General features: G+C 38.6%; 1 protein-coding gene across 1 annotated transcript in view; it reads right to left on the reverse strand.

Moving 5' to 3' along the window:
* Nucleotides 1-22,031, reverse strand: part of LOC104626843 (growth arrest-specific protein 2) — a 36,250-nt gene that overhangs the window by 10,920 nt on the left and 3,299 nt on the right. Inside the window, exon 2 of the mRNA XM_010294867.1 lies at nt 16,919-17,043. Coding sequence (XP_010293169.1) covers nt 16,919-17,043 — 125 coding nt within the window. The remainder of the gene's footprint in view (nt 1-16,918; nt 17,044-22,031) is intronic.

Below are 22,031 nucleotides of genomic sequence, written 5' to 3' on the forward strand. Positions count from 1 at the left end.
TTGATATCAGGGGAGATGCTACTGATATAGCGTCTCAATATCCGAACCAGAGTAATTACCACAGCAACCTTTTTGCTTGTATTGGTACATTTACCGAAACACACACAAAAAACATCCTTTAGCATTTAGTTGTCATTTAAGATTTCTGTTCCTCTAATGAAAAACAGCCATTGTCCATGGCAAAATGAAGAGAGAATGAAACATGCTTAGTGTATAACTTTAGAAATCTCCAAATCGTGGAGGAATTAATGGTGGAAATGTGAGGAGGGGAGGAAAAAAAAAGACACTGGAGTAGGCTTCCCCTTACAACAGCGGCTGGCAGCATACTAATGCCACTAATACTATTTGAAGACAGCTTAGAAAGAGTTGATATATGATTTTATATAAAAGATATGATAGCAGCAATGTAATTGCAAAAATATATATGCATACACACCTCTATATACCTGATAAATCAAATAAACTGCAAATAAAATGGCTACAGGGATAAACACCATTCTACTTATTTTATCAATATGTCAATGGCAGTTTATAAATTGTCTTAGACATAAACACATGCCTTATAAACGTTTAGACCTGTTCCTCAGATCACTGTCTAGCTCTCATTCCCCCACAATTCTAATTCCAAATGCACTTTTTTGCATTTCCTTGTTTTGTAAAAATTATGCTTATGTTTCAAAGTATTTACAAGGAGATATTAATAGTTGTCTATATTGTAGTAGCAGAAAACACTGACCAGTTTTACATGATATTTTAAAGAAAAATCCAAGTAAACCTTGTGTCACAGATACCGCATCACCTCCTGGACCATCCTGGAACAAGGGAGGGGAAGGAGGAAGAAAGTAAGGAAGGCAGCTATCCACTAAACCCAGAATAAATTTTAAAAAAACCACACCACACCACCAAACAGGTGAAATTACACAGGAAATCATACCAGGTTTGTTTCTTCCCACCCAGTTCTCCAACTCCAGCCCAGCCAGTTCCGTGCCCTTACGCCACTTTGTCCTACCACACTCCCCAATAACCGGCCTACGTTCTTCCATGTCATTCTAAGGGCATCAAACGCTGTTCTGGAAAGCGGTGGTAAAACCCTCCTATTACTTCAGGAAATTTGAACTAGGAGAGAAATACTGTGCTATACGGCTGGCGGCTGCTCGCTGGCAATCAGAGGGGCCCTGGGCCCAGCGTGGGCACAACCGACCTGCTCCACCCGGCCCTGGGCAAGCTGTAGCACCGGCCCGGGCGAGCAGGAGCTGCTCCTCGGCGCAGGTGCCCGCGGCAGTACGCAAGCCGCTAGAAGCGAGGAGACGGCCAGGACAACGCACACCGCCCTTCTTACGAGGGGCTGTTGGGAAGGCATCGCGGCGCCCGGCGGGAGCACGCACAACGCTGGTCCTCCCCGGCGTCGCTGCTGCTCCCCAGGGCTGACAACAGGCGACTAAACCTGGCACTAAATATTTTAGGTCTTCTGATTTAGGTAGATCATACGGCCCAAATACAGAAACGCTTTCAAGGAAAGCGATTCAGACCGGACGGTTTATGTGTCAGAGACCTATGCAGCTCGAGTCGGCAAATAAACCACCTAAAACTTACGTACGTAAAGGCTTCTATACCTTGACGACTAAGACAGACCTTTAAACACATCAGTCAACCTAGCTTCGCTGTGACACTTAAACGTTCGTGGAGCTCGCGACATGGCTTTTACAACTGTAAGGATTACGGTGCCTTTTAGAAGTACGTTTTTGTAGTAACAGCTACTAACAGCACATAAGGAGAGTCTAGGTAACTATCACACTTAACTAATCAAACTTGTGACAGTCTCTAGTTTCATAGCGACAAAGAATTGTCTGATTAAGAGGTACCCTAAACAACTCAGAAGTGACAAACATCCAAATGTAAAAACAAGGCATGTCCTGGATTACAGAAGGGAAAAAACCGACGTTATTGGAAGACATGAAGAAGCTTTAAGTCATTTTACAGAACAAATACTACAGAGATCTGTATCCCTGGCACCACGTCATCTCACCAAAATGTAGCATTCTGTATTTCATCCCATTTCCCACAATATTAGGGAATTGCTGAAGAGAATGGCAAAAAACCCTCCTCTCCATTCAACACCAGCACGATCGGGTTTATCACAGAAATCATAGGGATACACTCCTATTTTCTCATCACCCAATAAATTTCCCCACCGCCTTTTAAATAGAAGTCTACTTCTTTAATATTTCCAAAACCATCACTGTAATGTTCAACCTGTAACACATGAAAGCTCTAATTTAAGAAAGGTTTCATGCACAAATATTTTTTACTGATTTGTACAAATGGCCTATCTCAAAAGTGCTTTCTAACAGATCATTCTGAAGTAATTAGGTTTCCATATGGTAAAAGTGACTTTTGTTGACACAGTATAGTATAACCGCAGTTGCTTTGAAACAGCAGTGGCCGCAATTACTCCTATCAAATATCATGAAAACAGTTCCCCAGTTACACTCCTTTTACAATCTTGTCTTGTTGATGTGCATGCATGTGGTTTAATGCAGGATGTGAAAGTGTGAGTGAAACATATGACGCAATTCTGGAAAAATGCTGTCAGGTTCACTTCTAATCCCAAAAGGGACCGTCTTACACTGATGCTCTGAAATCACATGGAAAAATGTATTTTTGGGTACTGTTTTTTTCAAAATGAGGGTCAACAAACACATGTTAAAAACACCTTTTTTTTTTTTATAGTAGACTTGAGACATATTCTGAAGCTTCCTAATCATACCCTGCTCTTTGAATAGATCATTTCACAACTTTTTGAACTGTCGCTCACTCTTGAATAAAAGGAAAAAGGTTAGCAATTTTGTTTGTTATGGAAGAGGGTTACAGTTAGCTAGGCACTTGTCACAAAAAATTTCTTTTATCACCTGATGACCTACATCAACCAAAAAAAGGAGGGGGGGGCGGGGGGGGAAGATTACACTATGGAGACTGCAGTATCTGACTGCAGTGGTGTCTCACGCAACCACTCAGTGTTACGTAAGCATAAATTCATATTGAAATTTGTGTATATCAGCTAGATAGAACATGCATCTGTTTCAGATATTTTTACAATTTTTCTTTTAACTTTGCTACTGGCCACAGAGTTATTCTTTTCCTTCTTAAATTCTTCCCTCATTTGGCTCAGGGATTCTTAGAAAAGCCCTCCTTCCCCTCAAAATCTGAATTTGCGCTTTAGGATAAAGAATACAAAAGAGAAGTTCTGCCACAATCTTCTCTGTAAATATGATTTTTCTCCTTGTCTTTTATTAATTAGTTAAACATAAATGAACTGAAGATCATTGCTACAAGAACTTACTCTTATTGAGCTGTTACAATTCCCCTCACCACAGAGTGACAATACCCTTTAGCCAGCCATCATTTATTCAGCTGCTAGTCTTAATTCCTCAGAAACTCAAACCTAAAACATTTCAGATCCCATTTATAAATCACAGAAGTGGTGTCCCAGACACTTGTTTCGGCAAAGGAAAAAATCAAATTTACCTTAGAATGCTTTGCAGTGCTAAAATTCAGGTTTAGCGAATAGCCATAAAGTATAGACAAGTATGAACTAGACATTTAATACATGCAACTCTAATACCTACAAGGTAAAATAAGTACTCCTTTTCAAGGTGGGCCCAGTTTTGTTTTCCCCTACCCCATTTACTATGGGAGAAAGCACATTCCAAATATAACAACTGGACCAACAATGAAAAGAAGGTGCTAAATGCATAAATAAAATGGGTACAAAGAACTCTGAATGTAGAAATACATACATAGAATTTAAAATGAAGCATTTCCCACTGCAAAAAAACTAAAACCTAAGAAAAAACACACAACCCCAGCCCTCCCAAAGCTGCAATGGAAGTTAAAATCCAGGAAAATTTAAAAACCAAAAACTCAGCATGGAAATTTTGAAGGCTTAGGAGACATCAATAAAAATTGCCAAACTTTTCAACAGACATGGAACCAGGAACAGCTTCCAGATTAATGAAAAATGACATTGCGCTTACAACAAAGAAAGCATCCCGAGCAAGTCACTTAACAATTGGCAAAACATTCTCCTTCAGTGAAACACAGTCTTTGCATCATCATATTAAGCACTGTAGAGAGATGTCATTTTAATGGAACAGCAGGTTGGATTTCAAGTTGAAGTATCATGTGCTGACCAGATTTTTATCCTATGTAATCATTGCAGAGATCATCAAAAGCCAAAAATCACTCATTATCAACTCCCTAGAATCTAAGAAAGCACTTGTGATCACTTTGGAATACCTAACAGATTTATGATGTGCCAATAAAAATAATTAACATCATCAAGGCTTTATATCAACATACAGACATCAATGTTAAAATAAACACAGAGCTAAGGGAATGGTTTAGCCATACTATTAGTGTCGAAGTAGAATACACTCTCCCACTTCTTCCACATAGCATTAACTTCTTAAGAGTAAGCATAGATGGAGAATAAGGTTAATTTAACAACATCGTTTTAAAAGTTAAGATTTTGTTCATGGCTTTGTTCTTCTAGGTGCTGTGTCCAAGACACAGCTTACTGGTCACACAGCAGAAGATGAAAACATTGGTTATCATTAAAAAAAAAAAAAAAAAAACACACACAAAAGATGGTTAATAAATACTTATGAAAAACTAGTTTAACAGAAACACTGCATCTCCTACTTTTGCAGTGTGTTAGAAAGCCAAAGACTACAAGAGATGATTCAATTCACATACAACACACCAGACAACTGGGACACCCAGATGTAAATAATGTCAAAAATTGGCAAGGTAGGAGCTTCATTCATGAGCTTAAGCACATTTGATTATTTGACTAATAACTAATTTAAATGTAGCCAAGGGACATGTCCATTTAAACATATGGAGGCAAAAATCACGCTGTTTGCCAGACTAAGTGACATCTATCTAACTGAAAGCAAAAGCCTCAGTAAAATATGACAGGTGATGAATTTCTCTTAAGATTCAACTGACATTTGGCAACTGAATTACCTGGAAATGTCTGGAAAGCTAAACTAAAGGAGGAAACGTGTGGGACGTTGTGAATGAATCAGAAGGCCACCTATGAGAGGCTGGCTATCGGGCAGCTGGATAACGTACAAAGCCCAACAACCAGGAGCCTTCTACTGGAGAGCAGGTGAGGCACAACTCATGGAAGCCGACCACAAAGAGCCCATTTAAACAGATGTCAGACCCTGCTCCTGCCCACTCAAATCTGTGGAACTGAGGATGGTATTAAGTCACTATAGACCAAAATCTTGGGGAGGTCTATGAATTGACTTTCAAAATTTCCAAACACCTAACTGTATAACATATCTATGCCTACTGACAAGCTCACTTTTATTAGCAGACTTCCAGAGATCTTGTAGAAGTAATTTACACGCTCCAAGCACGTACGCACCACAGATTAAAAGCCACTACTTCTACTAACCTACAATCTGAAAACGCTAGCAGGCCAAACACAAAAATCAAAGGTGGCTTGTTTTTTTTCCTAATGAGATAACCACATTAAAGAGAGAGACTGCAATAAAAATTTAAAAAAGCTTATTGAAGTTTTATAAACAGAGACACTAAGGTAAGTCACGGCAAATACCTCCTTGCAGTGTTCCTGAAAACAAACGCATGGGGCAAAGCCTGGGATTCCGTAGTTGATGCCCATTCAATAAATGCTCTGTACTTTGGCCTTAGGCCTCTTTTTCATAATTTATGTTTAGATCAGGATTTATTAAAATTGGCATTTCATAATAGGTTCCTTAGATAATACTTGATTACAACAGAATGGGGCAATTCTCACAGTTGCTCTTCCAGAGGGCAGTTACACACCTTACCTTTGATGCGTGATCGTGAGCTTTTCCTCATCACAACCACGGAAGTCAGAGCTGAATTAACATAAAGTTAGTTGAAGACATTAAAGAACCCCAGTTTCTGAATTTCCCTCATTTATATTGTAATTTAATGAGAAAAACAGGAGGATTGCATTTGACTAAGTTGCTTGTAGCTATTTCACTGTCTCACAGCAGGACCCGTGAACAAACATGGCAACTACACGCATAAGCAGCAATTTTTCCATGAGATATAAACTGGTCAAATCTGAGGGGATCTTCACAGGACACATTCCAAAAAGCATCTTATTAACCCACAATCATGCTTTATCAAACATCACATTCTTGAAGGGGATATGATTGTCTCACAAAATAAAATTAAATATGAAAAATATTAATTTTTGGCAAAAACAACTCATTTTAGTCTCAGAAATTTCAAAATCACTTTTTCCCCTTAATCGTTCCAGAAGAACCCAAGCTAAGGACAATGCTTAGAAAAATTTCAGTCAGAATAGCTGAAGTCCATCAAAACACATTATAGGTCCTAAAGTTTCATATTGAAAGATGTTTCCATAATTTCACTTACAGTGTGGCATAATACAGTTCAAATAACGAACATATTTCTTGGATCTATGGAATTATAGTGGATAACTGGCAGCCTCAATAGCAAATGTAAGGTGGCATTCAAAAACCTAATAATTATCACGCTGGGGATACTGCCGAATGACAGTCATGCCCCTTCTCCCTTTTCCCCCCATTTTCCTCTCAATGATCAGTCGCACGCTTGGTGACCTTTTCAAGTGCAAGGCAGGGTGGAGGGTTCCCAGCTCTTTCTGTAAGATTAGTTCCAAATGGTGCTTTACCTAACACGAGCCAAGTGTCAAGGAAGACTGTGATAAAGACCTATGCGGTCTAAAGGAAGACAGAATTTTTTCAGATGCTTTATCTGTTCGCTTTTTGGATTTCCAGATGTTTAACAAAGATAGAATTTTCACGCAGACTCTGAAAACATTCAGAAAGAATTTCACACGTAGTTCACTGCAGGTAAGTCTGATTCTCCAAAGCCCTGTATGTTCATTTAAAGAAAAATGGCATCTTTGCCTTTATGATAAAGAATCTGATTTTCTCTGAGTTTTCCAATTAGAAACCACAAGGAAACTGCTAGAGCCCTGGGAATTCTAAGCTGGTGTAGAATTTAAAAGTGTCCGTGATTTGAAAAACATGTTGGAATGTTAATCTATACAGCCAAATTTCCAAACCAGCCTTAAATCAGCCTCCAAAGTTGCGAACAAAGCTTTACTGTATACTTGAAGCATTTGGGGCCAATTTACATATACAAGTCCAAATGAGAATACATGTTTAAATAAACAAATTAGACATAACTATGATATCTAAAAATTGGTGTCTATGCCTGAAAGTGACTTCTGTTCTCTCCTTCTGCATTGCATTCATCACTTATGGCTGTATATTCACTTTTCCCATTGTTTCAGGAATTTTGGCTCATTATTGTAAGTTCCAGGCTCACTACTGGTAAATGGACCAAATTCTGTAGTTCTTGCTTATTCATTATTCCCTAAAAACTACTAACAGTAAGTTTGACCTAGAAATTGCACAATTAAGCTGAAGATAGTTGGACTAAACTATATTTTCTCGAGCTTTTAAAAACATATGCTAATTTCCACTCAAATTCATCATCTTACATTTCTGTTCCGGACTATTCCTAATAGTCTAAATAAAAAGCCCCATGGAAAGATCTGTTAGAAAGATTTTTACAGTTTGCTTTAAAGACCTAACAAAACAAATAATAGGATTGTTACATTGCATTTCACCTAAAAGGCAAAATCCAGCAAATCTAAAAATGGCTGTTTATATACTTGTCTCCGAAAATATGCCATCCCTATTTGCAATACCTGGACCGAAGCAACGGTAAGAATGTTGTAAAAATTTCCAGTCTTAATACTAATACTTCGACACGTCATAAAATTTGTATTCCATACAAATCCAATGTTAATTAAAAAAAAAAAAAAAACTACTTAAGATGCCTTCTAGGTAAATGATATTATAAGAAGTCAAAGTTTGATTCTCCTCTTGCCTTGATTTACAGTCTCAATCATTAGGCTATTTCCCAAAGCAGGATCTAACGGGCAGTTAGCCGCTTATATCTGCACCGCTTTTTCCACGACACCTACCCTGAGATGCAAGTTGCGATTATTTCTGCAATGTCTGATAGGAGTGGAGGGAGGGCATGCAGGGGAATCCCTACCTCAGGGTCACTGACAAGAGCAAGGCCAGTTCACACAGAGATTAGACATGCTCCAGCCAAACGAGGGAACAAACCATGCTTTCCCAAGGACAAGAGGTATCAGCGAGAAGAACCATGTGGAGAGAGATGTCTCAGTGCTCCTTCCAGGATTGTGTAGCTCTGTCCCCACCACAGCATGGCTTCAAGCACACCTAAAAGCTTATAAAAAGTTCTTTAATGTATTCACCTGGAAGGTGCCAAGCAGACAATTGCAGAATATCCTAAATTTATTCAGAAATCTCCACTTACGGTGTGGTGAGAAACAGAACTCTGCCCTACCATGCAATTCTCCTGCAAGCAGAAAAGCCTTAGTTGCAAGAATTATTTGTTGAGGCATATAAGGTTTGTCCACATGACCTGTTGCAGGCAAATCTTACAGCATCCGCAAGAAACCTGGTAGCAATCCAGTTGAACATGAGCTCAGCAAGCTATCGACATGTCTGAGAAAGGTACAAGGAATTCTCCAACAAATAGCTTTACAGTCTTGTGGAAATGATTCCTTCCAGATGGATTAGCACTTGTGAGTCATTTCACAAGATTATTCTTTTCCTCTCATATCCACATCAGTCTGCCACTATAAAGATTAATATACAAAAAGACAATGCTCTATTATTTTTTTTTTACTCCCAAGTAACTGAGGGCCATATCTATACTGTAAATGATTAGAAAATTGGCTCCACAAGCTTTTACTGCAAAACAAAAGTCTTCAGAAAGTACAAGTGTGCAGACAAGCAACTTGCTGCCCCAGACCACAAAGAATCTGTTCATAACCTAACCACATCCATGCGATTCTCGACTGGAGAGTCAGGCTTACAACTTCCAGAGAGCACCTGAGTATGGCTGTGCTATAGCTGAGGACTCTTTATGCTGGACAGACAGGCTCAAGGCACCAAGCTTACAGAATACTGTATTTGCTGGGAATCCCTCCCATCTACAGGACACAGATAAACTTGAGAAACTGAAGACTGCAGTAAAAATAGAACCACCATGTTTGATTAGATCCAATTTTCAGCTTGGCCATCCAGGGTGTAAGAGGACTAAGATCCACATGCTTCAGAGGAAGATACTTCAAAGCAGACAACGATAGAAGAAACTATCCAAAGAGAAAATTTATTCTTAGGCCTTTCCGTTTTAGCTTGAATTACACCTTCAGACACGAAAATGTATTCCTTTTCCAAATCAAAAATAATTTTAAAAAATTTAAGTTATTCTTTCTACTGTATCTGTGGATGTTCTCATAGCCATCACACGTTCTGATTCTGTTTAGGAATTTGTTAGTCTTATTCTTAATTGAGAATACCTTGATGCAGTAAGTTCAAAAATTATATTACAGAAAGACCACATGAAAGGGAATTATAAATTTACTAATTGTCATTGCACAGCGTCTCAATCATTTGTCAAAAGCAAGATTTCCTTAGGGCAGGACCTTTTCTACTTGAAGAAAAATGAAGTTCTCTCGTTTGGCTTATTTTTTGTATTTTAATATCCTGAATAATTTTAATGCACACCCACTTTCTGACTACTTCAGCAAGGGAAGGTCAAAGAGCTTTGGTGTTGATTTTATAAACTGTACTATCTAGCCCAAAAACTTTTTTACTAGCCTGTTCATTTTTAAGAGCCCTTCAAAAATACTGTGGTCTTTACTACTTTATTCAGGCTTAGTTAGATCTTAAACCAACTACTGAGCCTTTGAATTATGCCAAGTACAGCCTGCCTCTTGTCCGCCAGCCAAGCTAGCTGCCTTGGCAAATTTTTAAATATCTTCCTAGTTCTCTTCCTGGTTTGATTTTTCTTCGGTTTAGGTGAAGATATACTACCATGACCTGTTACACCTTTTACAATTTGTCGGATGTGTATGGTCTTCTGTAAACAAAAACAACAATTTAACCTTACAGTATCTGTACAAGTGTCTCACCTTGTCCAAGACTTGAACAGATTACTTACAAATGAGGGTTACAGTAGCATATTCATTTGTCATTTAACCTATGTGATAATATATCCATATGAAGATACATAGTGTTTTCTAAAAGCAAACTTCCTCATTTCTAAACTGAATTTCTAAACTGCCAGACACTTTGCTTTCCTTGACGGTGGATGCCTTGGAGACTCAGGGGCATTTGTTACTTCTCTTGAAACTCCAGGATTCCGATAAATTTCTCCGTTCACAGAATTTCCTTTATGCAAAGGAAGGATTGAAAAGCTAGAACAAGCATAAACACATCTTGTGTTCCTATAAATTGTTAAAGCAAGCCCAAAGCTGTTACTCAGCCCCGACTCTCACCGGTTTTGGAGATGAGTCAAATCCTAAACCAGATTGGTCCAAATTCTCTACTTTTCTACTAGGAGGACTAGGATCACTACATTTGCTTGTGGTCCCATCACAGAATGGAAAAAGCTTTTTGAAACAGTAGATTCACAAGCAAAGGCCTGTCTCCTCCCTACATTTAGCGCACCATGAACTTCCATGTTTCTTGTAAATAAGCAGAGTCAAATATCTTCTTTTTTTTCCATAACGGGAACTACCTAATATTATTCACAGCTCACCAAATGGGGCAGCAATACCATTTGGCACGGGAAGTGCTCAGAGCACTTTACAATGCTCACAGATCAAGCCACTAGTGTACAGTGAATAGTATTCCCAGGTTACAGATGTGGAAAAATGAAAGCACAGAGATGTATTCTTCCAAAAGCAAACAATAAGCTCAGAGCCGAGATAGAATAAGATTATAAACTGGAGGCCAAGTTAATTTCCTTTTGCCACTGGCCTCTTCTTTCAATATTGAACTCAGTGAGTTCAAGTCAATTCCCTGGCTTTGAGTCCCTTAGTTTACAGGATTCTGCCTCTACTTCCACAGATATACATAATTCTCTTTAGAAACATAAACATCTTGAAATTTAACACAAACTGTGACTTTTCAGGTGTGTAACTGCTGACTTGTTTTGCCTCTGAGATCCAACGTCAATATTAGAACTTAATTAAGGGCAAAAAACTTCCATCCCAAACCTCGGTTGGGATCCCTTAATTGTAACTCTCAAAATGTGTAATGTGACTCTCAAAGTGCTCTCACTAGCCCAAAATCTCACCCTAGGCAAACCTGCCAGACTCTGAGAAGCCAATGTTGTCACACTGATTTACACCAAATATCAGATTCATTAAGTATATTTCCCAGGAGCAAATGAAAGCTTTGGATACGGAACAGCTGTAAAATACACTTTGGATACTAGGACTACGGGCAAGACACAGACAGAATCTCTTAATGTTAGGAAATACATGAATGTGTGTGTGCATAAATTACTGCTTTCACAGCCAGTTTCGATGGAAGGGCACATGCACATTCAAGGACAAAATTTGCCATTTTCTACACAACAGCTTCATTTCAGTGCACATTCAGTTTCATCTTATTAAATCAGTTCCCAGTGGAAGAACAAAATTAAATGGGTGTTTGAATTAAACATTATAGGACTTAAAAAAATGTTTGCATCCAGATCTGTTTTGGACTTAATTCTATTTCTTTCACAGGTCAAATCAAATCTAGATCCCAACTTCCTGAAAACGAGGTTAAATTTTACATTCTGATTCATTACTCAGAAGTATTTCTAAGACAGATTTGAGCTGAGATTTATCTGATTAACCTCTGAGAACAAGGATGATTCAGCTTCAACTCGTTTTCATTCATTCCCCATGAAAACTTTGTTTTCAATGGCATGTTCATAAACATATAGGCAGCTTCAAGGATGGTGGGCAGACTATTATGACCTGCCTATTAAAATGGTGATAACTATTAACACAATTTATTTATGTTTATTTTAAAATCTTTATTAATGGGCTTACTAAACTAAGCCCAAGCAAAGTTGGGCTCTGTGCATATTGCACATGTCTTGATGCTTTGAATTTGTTTCTACAGCTGTGAAATTCTCAAATTAACTATCTGTCAGAAAAAGTAAAATACTGCCAGGAGAACACGGAGATGAAATTCAAGCCAATGGGAGAAAATTACAAAATGGCATCCTGTGACATGAATCACTTTTATGGCATAACTCCTGCTATAATAATAAGTCTGTAGCTTCTACACAGTAGATCATTAGCAGCAGCAGCACAGATAGTTCCAACAGCTTACTACTGTACAAGTCTTGAGCATTTATTAAGATTGGTATCAGTCATCTCCTTGTCATTTTACAAATGTACATGATTACATTTATTTATGACTGTAAAATCTCCAAAAAGTGGAAAAAATTACTTCTTTAAAAATACAGCATCCAGTCACACCAGTCTAATACTGCGCTCCCTGTTTACAATTTCTGTTTTCATTTAAGCTTAAAGTTTTTTCTGTCTGAAGCAAAGGATCAGATACAACACCACCCTTTTCAGAACCATCAGATTTTGAAGCACGGTATAGCTGTTTAACGATGAAGAACATTGTCTTCTGGGATTTGCAAAAGAACCTAGCACCTAACAGCCTTTGAAATGAACAACTGTTAAATGCTTCACCTTTAGAAACTGAAATGCTTTTAATAACTTATTACTGAATGGTTAACAAATCAAATACCACAGGGTTCGGGAGCTAGACTCGTGGCAGATGCATTCAGAGTATCCATTATGATATCCAAAGGTGCCTATTATGGCATTAAGCTCAGAAGGCAACGAGCAGAGACCGCGTAAACTGCACCAGAGGCTGCCAAACTCCAGTGCTCTCAAGCACACGTTACTCCCCTGGATAACAGATACCAAAGCAGAGTGTGACTCGGGTGCTATTTTTAGCTGTAGGCATTCAGTCCTAAAGAGGCATCTCTACATAGAACAAAAAAGTATTAAATTCCTTAATTTAAAATAATTTCTTTGAGGTTTGACCCTTGAGAAAGGATAGATTTGTCCACGTCCACCTGCCCAACCAGCAAGGTATCCAGCCCCAAGAAGCAATAACACACAGAACAGAAGGGTGACCCTACTGGGTCAGCTAAAGGTTCATCCAACCCAGGTGGCCGTAAGTAAGCATCTAGGGAAGACGAAGACCACAGCAAACATGTTACACCTCTCAATACTTTCTGAAGCTCCAAGCATTTTCAGTTATGGGGACTTCCTCGCCTAGATAAGGTTTCTGTGTATTCCGCCCTCCAAGGGATCCCTCTTCCATTACCTTATTCAGTGCTTTCTCGAACCCAGGTAAACTTTAACATTCACTGGCAAGAAATTTCCAACTGATTCACAAACAAGGACCCCCTTTTGTTTATTTGGCTCCTACTCTCTTCATTCAATGTCCCATAGTTTTCATATAGAAAAGACTGAACATCTAGCATGCCATTCCTGATCTCACAGGTTCCATCATATGCCCTCGTGCTGCCTCTTTCCACACTGAAGAATCCTAGCCTACTCAGTCACTCATAAAAAGCTATTCCGTTGATCTCCTTCGCTCCTAAAAAATCAATCCTTCATTGCCTTCGTCTGACTCTTAAGGAAAGACAACTTAACTTTTGCATCACACACCTTTTTGTCTCCTTTTCAGTTTCTTAAAGCTGTTTCCCCAAGTCATATTACCAGTAGTTCCCTACGTCTTTTGAAGAAAATGTCCCCAGTATCCAAAAGTGTCTCCACATGACAAAAAAAAAAAAAAGGAAAGGTTTATATCAATACCACCATTTTTCTTCCAGATTTGGAAAACACGATATTTTGGGAGGCACACATTTTTTGGCTTCTGCCTTCCTGATTTATTCCACACAAAGAAGCTGATGCTGACCTAGAGGGTCCCTGACAGATGAAGTTCAGTCCTCCCTAGTAAGAAAGGGAATGATACAGTTCTGTTAGGAAACAAACTGCAAAACTGACAGTAACTAGAAACTTACTGCTTCTGGGTTAACTGCTTGTGCAACAGGATTTAACCTCTGCCATTCTGTAGACTATTGCAATATGGATTTAAGGAATTACGGAAAAACACCGATGAGTCAGTTCATGCAGTATTAGTTTTTAATGTCTTCTTACACATGTTGCTATAGCTGCTAAACTGGCCAGACAGCCCCAAAGAGTTGCAAAAGTAAATTCGCCATCAGTAGTACATATCAAGCAGAGCAGGATATATCATCTTCCTCCAAGAAAAAATTAAAACCAAAGTATTTTATGGAGCTTTGCGATCTAGGAAGTAGCTCTTATACAAGGAAAAACTTCACTTGTGAAAACAGACCAAATCTTCAAGCTTGTCCCCGCCCCCCCCATTATCTATAGTCTTATCCTGTCTCCCTTACTCAGCGGCAACCTGGTGCTGCCTGCAAGCTGATCCTTCTGGCAGCCAGTCTTTTTATATCAGTCTGCTTCTATCTAAAAAAATTAAAGGTTACATACATGGATAGAAAAGCACGTTATCTATTTTGATAGAGGCTGCACTCTAAGTCAGCAGCTTCTTCCAGCTGCCAGGGAAGTCACCAGGGCACTACGATGAAAGACCATAATGTTTTCCTGTGCACAAAGAAATGGCCAAATGGCTTCAAAATTCCACATGTATTAATAACAGAATGCATAATAATTATTCAGGGGAGGATTGAGGAATTCTTACTATGCTAAATTTCATACGGTACAGTCGTCTTATAATTTCCTTGGCACCACAAGTCAGATTTTCCAATGTGTAGACTAGTCCTATTGCCTAGGACTGATACCCAGGGAATTACAATCTGAAAGGATAAATAGCTCCCTAATAGCCTACAATGACACAAATCTATTACTCTGCCATTTCTTTGAATTCTTACTACACTAAGTATGAAATCATACACATTGAGAAAACAGCAGTGGAGCACAATTTTTTCCCTTTAATTGCATTGCCCGTTATACCAGTTTGACAAATAAAAGACCAACAAATCTAAGTAATTACAACATATGGGATTACAAACGACTAATTGGCTTCTAATGTAACTTAGGTTCAAATAAAGGGGATCAGATAACTGAAGTAAGGAAGGCCGTATGAGGAAGTTAATACAAGAAGGGAGGTCTACCTCTTTTCAGCAGCAAAAACAGAAGTACCAAACATTGGTACATTTCTGGGTTCTCTCTCCAAATGGTAGCTCTCTCCAAATGAGCCACCATCAGACAAAAGCCTGATGATACAAAATAAAAAAAAACCAAAGCCAGACCCCAAAAAGCAGTAGACACCTAACAAAAATATATTGCTTGAATTTCTGAATTTTCACTACAATTTTGTAGTTGTTCGTGAATTTAGGACTATTATTGTCCTCATAGTTTTATATTAAATGGACATGGCTTTCTGAGATGTCAGTCTGTAAAAAATGCTTTGCATTTTGTGATTTTCTAGTACACCAGCTGGGCAGTATATGAAAAGGGAATGTTTTAGAACTACATAGCCAATTTTACGCTTTTGGGCATTCACTGAAGCTTTTTCATCAATAATGGTACCTTTTGTTTGTTTGTTAAGGGAAGGAAACAAAACAACAAGTAACCCTTCTTTCGGCCTCGCTAGTTCCTAGGCTCAACCAAGAAGACTGCCATAAGTGTTTTCTCAGCTTGGGATCTACTATAACACTAACAGGCCATCACTTAGTTGAAGACAAGCTAGATCATATTATAAAGAGGAACTCAAAAGTCATCCAGTGCTTCTATTAACCAAACCCTGATTAGAATCTGAAATATGAAATATGAGTTCCAGATGTCTTTTCCCGCTTTGCAGAGAAAGGTTTCCTTCCTTCTCTACTTCTTATCTTCCTTCCCAGCTATCTCTTCCTTTTTCTTTAGGGAGGAAAAAAAAAAAACAAAAAAACCCCAAACACAAAAACCAAAAACAGAAACAAAGCAAGCAAACAATGCCCCCTGCACCCACCCCAACCCACAGAAGGTTAAAAATAATTAAATAAATAAAGCCTGCCTTTGTCCAGACAATTTCTTCTGCAACAACAATTATCAGCTTGGACCCAAGAAAAACAACATACGCAGCTGCAGCTGACACAAGGCTGTGCCCTAATTTCTGCTACAGATGAGTTATGAGAACACCAAGAAACGACAACACGTTTTGTGATTTCCGCTCTTGAGCTCTTTTTTACCTTCTGTGTATTTGCCTGATTTAGTTTTCAAGGAAGATGTATCTGGTTTCAATAAAAATAAAAACAGTTTCACAGTAAATGCATTGATGTATACATCAACCATTTAATTCAGCTCGTCCCAAAAAGAAGCATGCTGCAGTCTTTAATTTCTCCCAATAAGACTGTCCTAAGAAAATCATTTAAATTAAAGGGAGGTTGCGGTCAAGCAAGATCTTAACCTCATCTTCGCAAAACTCTCCAGTGTCATCTGAAGGTTCACATTTTCCACATCCTCCCTGAAACCCCTTCCAGGACACCTACAGGACCTTTAAACTCAAAGCACCAAAACTATAGAATTTTATTATTGGCTTCCCTAGAGCCGTTTATGGAGGAAAAGGCACCTCCCACAGCTACTTAATATTCCCCTTGCAAATAAATACAAGGATCACATTTTCTCTATTAGCTACCACATCGCACTGCTAGACCTTGTTCTATGTCTTATCCTCCACGTTACAAGCCATTTTTTTGGGTAATTTCGTCTTGTAGTTACTTTAATAATGACCCAAGAAGTATTAATCCCCCCCAATTTTATATTGTAATTTTTCCTACACAGAGCAATTACCTCCCTGCCCATTTGCAGAGCCTCCACAAATGATTTCTCTTAACTGTGCAAAAAGTTCAATACCAAAACAGTCAGATACCTCAGATACTAATAATATATGCTAGAACATTTACCGACACTTACTTTGCCAGGCTTGTTTGCATCGAAGCTGTTTTCCTTAAATTTCTCCTGCAGGGTCTCAGCTAACCGACAAAGCAAGGCACCATTATCCAATTTCTCCATAAAGGTTTCTGCTGTTATTTCTCTACCTGAACAGCAAACAGACAGTTAACATGGCAGAAAGCATGCAATAGTACAGATGGCATTTGTGTAAAGAGAGAAATCAATAGAAATCTTGACAACAATTTGAAACATACTGTAAATGAATAACTTCCATTACTTTGAATATTTAGTGAATAACCCCACTATTGCTTCAGTAAATAGCACTAAATAGCAAACTATTCAAAAATAACACAATTTCTTTGGGAAGGCATGTGGTATTTGAAAAATAATTCTAGCATAGCAGACTCTCCATATCTCATTTTACTTATGAAATTCCAGTGCTTTTAACACTATGTTTTAAAAGACAGAATACAGCAGGCAAATGGTTTACACCACTGTGTGTGGGCAGCTATAGTGTAAGAGCTGCTAACACTATTGCAGCTTGCTTTGTAACCGAAGTAGAAAACCCTGTCAAGAAGGAAAGGACTGTATTACTTTAAAAAGACTTTAAGACTTGAACCTGCAAAGAAGTTGACAAAATACTACAGTGATTACAACACTCCTTTTGAAAGGGATTTTTCAGAGGTAAAGTTAGGTTCATTAGAAAATAGGGAGAGAGTGAAATTCTATGTTATGTATCTACCTGCCACACAGGTTAAAATTTTCACCCAAAGAAAGCCAAAAATACTCCAATTTCAAAATCTAGGAATTATTATCATGCTAGATGATGCTGTACTTCAGCTGCCACAGATAGTCCTCCTTGGCTACAGCAGACCAGACAACCTTCCACTACACCGTAATTACATCCTCCTGGTGGAGATGACATGAGTCCCAGGATGAGACGTGCATTCTGACCAGGCTGGACAGGCCAGATGAGAAGGGAATAATTTACCACCCTAAACTAAGCTTCCAGCATCTTAACATCATTTCCAGGTAAAAATATTCCTATTCCTTATTGAAGGGTTTCCATTTTCACGCCTACTGGAAAACTTGCCTTCTCTTTGGACACTTTTTTTGACCAGCAGCTGCATTTTTCAGCCCTCTTAACTTCTACTAATATCAAGAGAGCGTTGAGGACTAATTCTTGCTCTTCCTATTAAGACAGGATTTATGTATGTTTGGCAATATTTACATATGTCATTTGGGAACAAGAACAGCTTTATCAACTCATTTTTCACAGGCTGTTACAGAGCAGTCATCAGTTACAATAGTCTACCCTGCCCAAAAAATAAAAAAATTAAAAAGCTGAAGTGAGAGTGGTTCTTCATCCCATCCAGATCCTCCGGTGCTGCTCAAAACCTTGTTTGCAGGCAGGACAACAGTAGAAGTCTGCTCACTTCTGGTCGGATTTTTTTGCCACAGATTTCTGATCCACAAGCAGCTGCCTGATTAAATCCTTTTTTTGTTGTTGTTGTTTTTCCTAGTTAGTTTGGGGAAATTTATTTTCCATGAGATGTCTGGAAGCTGAAAACATTAAACCGCATAGAACAGGTTCACAATGGTTTTGGGTTTTTAATCAAAAAACATAGAAAAAGTAGATTCAGAAAAAAGATGTAAAGCTTATCGATAGCTTTTCATTCAGAAGAGAGAGGAAAACTAACCTTCAAAAGTAAAAAAATTAAGTAGGTAATCAAAAATTAACATTGTACTTCTGCAATATATTGCTGGTACGTTGTAATCTGATAGTCGATGTCACTTTTAACACTGAAGACAGCAGTATTAGAGCAATAGGACTAAAAAATGCTAAAGGAAAGTTGATTTCTCTAGGCCTTTGGCTGAAAACTGATAGATACTACAGCATCCTCAGGGCAAAAACAACTGTTGAGTCTCTTCAGCTTAGTCACTTAAAATCAAAGACTAACATCTTGGATCTTTGCAGCAAATCACCTTCAGATACAACAGTAGATTTCTATTTTCAGTTGAACTTAAACCTGTTTAGTTCTAACACATTTCTACTTCAGAAGTATCTGATTAATGTGAAGTGTTTTTCCCTTTTTATTCCCCCTTAATTCTCTCTGCCATACGGCCTACTTCATAGCTCCTGTGTACCTAAATGACTTCTCCAGGCAAAAGAGCAGTAGCAGCACTGCAGACACTCGGTGGTAGCTTGCGCATAACTGACGGTATTTTAGCAGTGCCTCCAGCTCAGCTGAAGCCAGGACTGAAACTGTAATAGTCCACAGATACAAAAATTGAACATCGCAGCACCTCAAAAGCCTTCATCACCATTCTAGCCTACGTATTTTCCCATTTGCCCATCAGCATTCTTGGCAAAAGGTGTAAAGCCATTAGAAAGCTAAATTTGAAAAAAGACTACATTATAGGAACTGCTTTATTTTTAATACAGTAATACATTTTATAATAGACTCATTGTCTTCTAACAAAATGTATTTCAAATATTTTTATCCTACTTAAGATTTTTATTCTTTTTTGGAGAGCATAATTTTTCACACGGGTAAAAAAAAAAAATCACACTCTACATCTCTATTTTGCTCTATGATTTATAGATTTATTGTTTCACTGGTTAAGCATTAAAAAAACCTAAAACCTATTTAGAGGTATTTTCTCTTTAAACAGACATGCAAAAATTCTTCTATCTTCTTCTGTTATTTAACAATATGTTTATATTATTTTAAATGCTGAATTACATTAGCAGTTTGCTCACTGCATATCATACACTAAGCTGGAGTATTTTAGTTCTGTTCCCTTTTATGAAAGCTGAAAGAATGAGTTTTGCATTGAACATCTGTATCCAATGAAAAATATATTAGGTGTCAGCTTTCAATTCAATGTATTTTATGGCTCCAAAAGGTGGCATTTCTTTGCTAAAGCAGACACTCTGACATATTTAACAGTTGAAATGTATTGATTCAAATGAGAGTAATGTTCATAGCCTGAGGAAGAAAATGGCTCTGTATATTTGTATGGAAAAAACATTAAACTCCATTAAAAATGTATAACTCCCCCTATAATTACAAGAAAGCAGTTGCAATGTTTCTATAGAATGGTAATAACATTAAGTATAATAAAAAAACAACACTAAAAGTATGAAAAAAAAAAAAACAGAATAGGAAGGCTGTCTCAAACCTCGAAGTATCACTTACCCTCTCTTTTACCGCCATCACCAGATGCCCCTTCCAAAGACAAACTGTTATACCTGAACACCCACCCCTTGGAAACTGTGGGCAGCTGTCTCTACGGCCATCCAGCCCTGGGGGCCCTCATGTTACCAGACTGGGAAGTCTACAAAAGGATAACTAAAAAGAGCCCATAGCCAGGGTGTGTGCCCGAGAGGCCGAAGATAAAGCACTCCCTGTGGGCCACCTCAGACAACTAGAGCCTTCAGAAGAAGGCAAGGGGACTCAAAGACTAAAACAAAGTACCAAAATCTAGTTGGTTCTTCTATTACTGCACCGAGTTCTTCCACTCTTACTTTAACAACTACAATGCAAGACACTGACTCCAGCCTCACAACTAGCCCATCAACTATTTTAACCGTACACTTCAGCGGTGACACGAAACTATGAGTTTACAAACAGAAATACTTCACTCAGGTGAACCTCTGAAACACATCAGTAGGATGAGCTTCTACAATACTGAGGCACCAGTGGAACTACTCTTCTTGACCGTCTCAAATTATGTGGCAATTACACTCAACATAACCAAAACCAACAGAAATAAAGAAAACATAGAGGCCAATGATTTTATGCACAGGCGAAACTGGTTCTTTTCTGACGAGGCCACTGTGTATCCTAGAACAGCTCACAGCAAGAGAAATAGTTTTGATAGCATTGAGGCATTATCACTTACTTGCAACAGGACATATAAAAAATCCCAAAGGTATGTTGATACTAAAGAAAATTATAAAGCCTCTCAACTAAATCAGAAACCGCATCAGTGCCAGCAGGATCACTAGAAGTATCAGTATCGTGGCTGTCTTCATATTCAGATATTTAAAAACTGCCTTTCCCACCTGCTTGAGCCGAACACGCTGGTGTTGAAAATGAAGGTACCGCTACAGAATCCTCATTGACAGCAAGATGAGCAAGGTCACCGAGCTGAAGCAGGGTTTTCTTTAACTCACAATTTAAAGAGACCGTTTTCTCGCAGAAGACCTACCACCCTTCATCCCCCAAACTTTACACTTCCTTCAACACACCTTTAAATTCCACACTTGGTCTTCAACTCAATGCCTAACATCCTCACCTCCCTGTTCCTTTTCTCCAAACACATTTCACTTCTGCACTCCAGCAACTTTTAACATGTCTCATGCAATATTTAATGTTTACATGTCCAATTCCTCAGCATCTTGCATTTTCCAGCTCTTTACCTATGAGCTTCTGAAGAGGGAAGAGGCCTCAGCGATGAACCCTGGGAGCCCAGGCATGTGCCCAGGGCACATCTTGCAGGTCTATTCTGTGGTTCCATGTGCTAAATGAGGCTGGATGGAGCAACCTACATCATCGTAACTGTCTGCAGCTGGTAAATGGGCTCCAGGAGTGTGGAAAAAAGATCCTAGCTCTATACAATAACCGAAGGGGAAACAGAGAAATCATCCTTCTGCACTTGTCCCAGACTACAGACTGGTGATGAGACCCACTCCTCCTGATGTCAGTCCTTTCCCCTCTGCAGACACACAAGAGAGAACAAGACAGTACTGGAGAGTACAACAGACAAGAAAGCCTCACTTGCTTTCAAATTGCCATTTTGCCTCTGCTAGAAGATTACTATAGCCAAACCTGTGCTAACGCTGCGCCCAACTGTGAAGCTTGCTCAAGGGGAAACAGAAGTTTTAAGCATTCAAGAGCATTCTACTAAAATAAGTATATACATAATCTACCAAATTTGAAGTGAAGGCATTGCCGAGTGCTTCATTCGCTCTATACATAATGAAAACAAGGCTGAGAGTTGATCATGATCTGCAACACAGCTGGGTCAGCACATCTCCTTAACTTCGCCACTGCAAGGATCTCTTGACCGAGCCACTGGATCTCAGCACAGGGAAGTGAGGGTGAGCGACACAACATCCATTGCT

This window comes from Phaethon lepturus, unplaced genomic scaffold (assembly GCF_000687285.1).
Source record: "Phaethon lepturus isolate BGI_N335 unplaced genomic scaffold, ASM68728v1 scaffold21309, whole genome shotgun sequence".
Taxonomy (NCBI): domain Eukaryota; kingdom Metazoa; phylum Chordata; class Aves; order Phaethontiformes; family Phaethontidae; genus Phaethon; species Phaethon lepturus.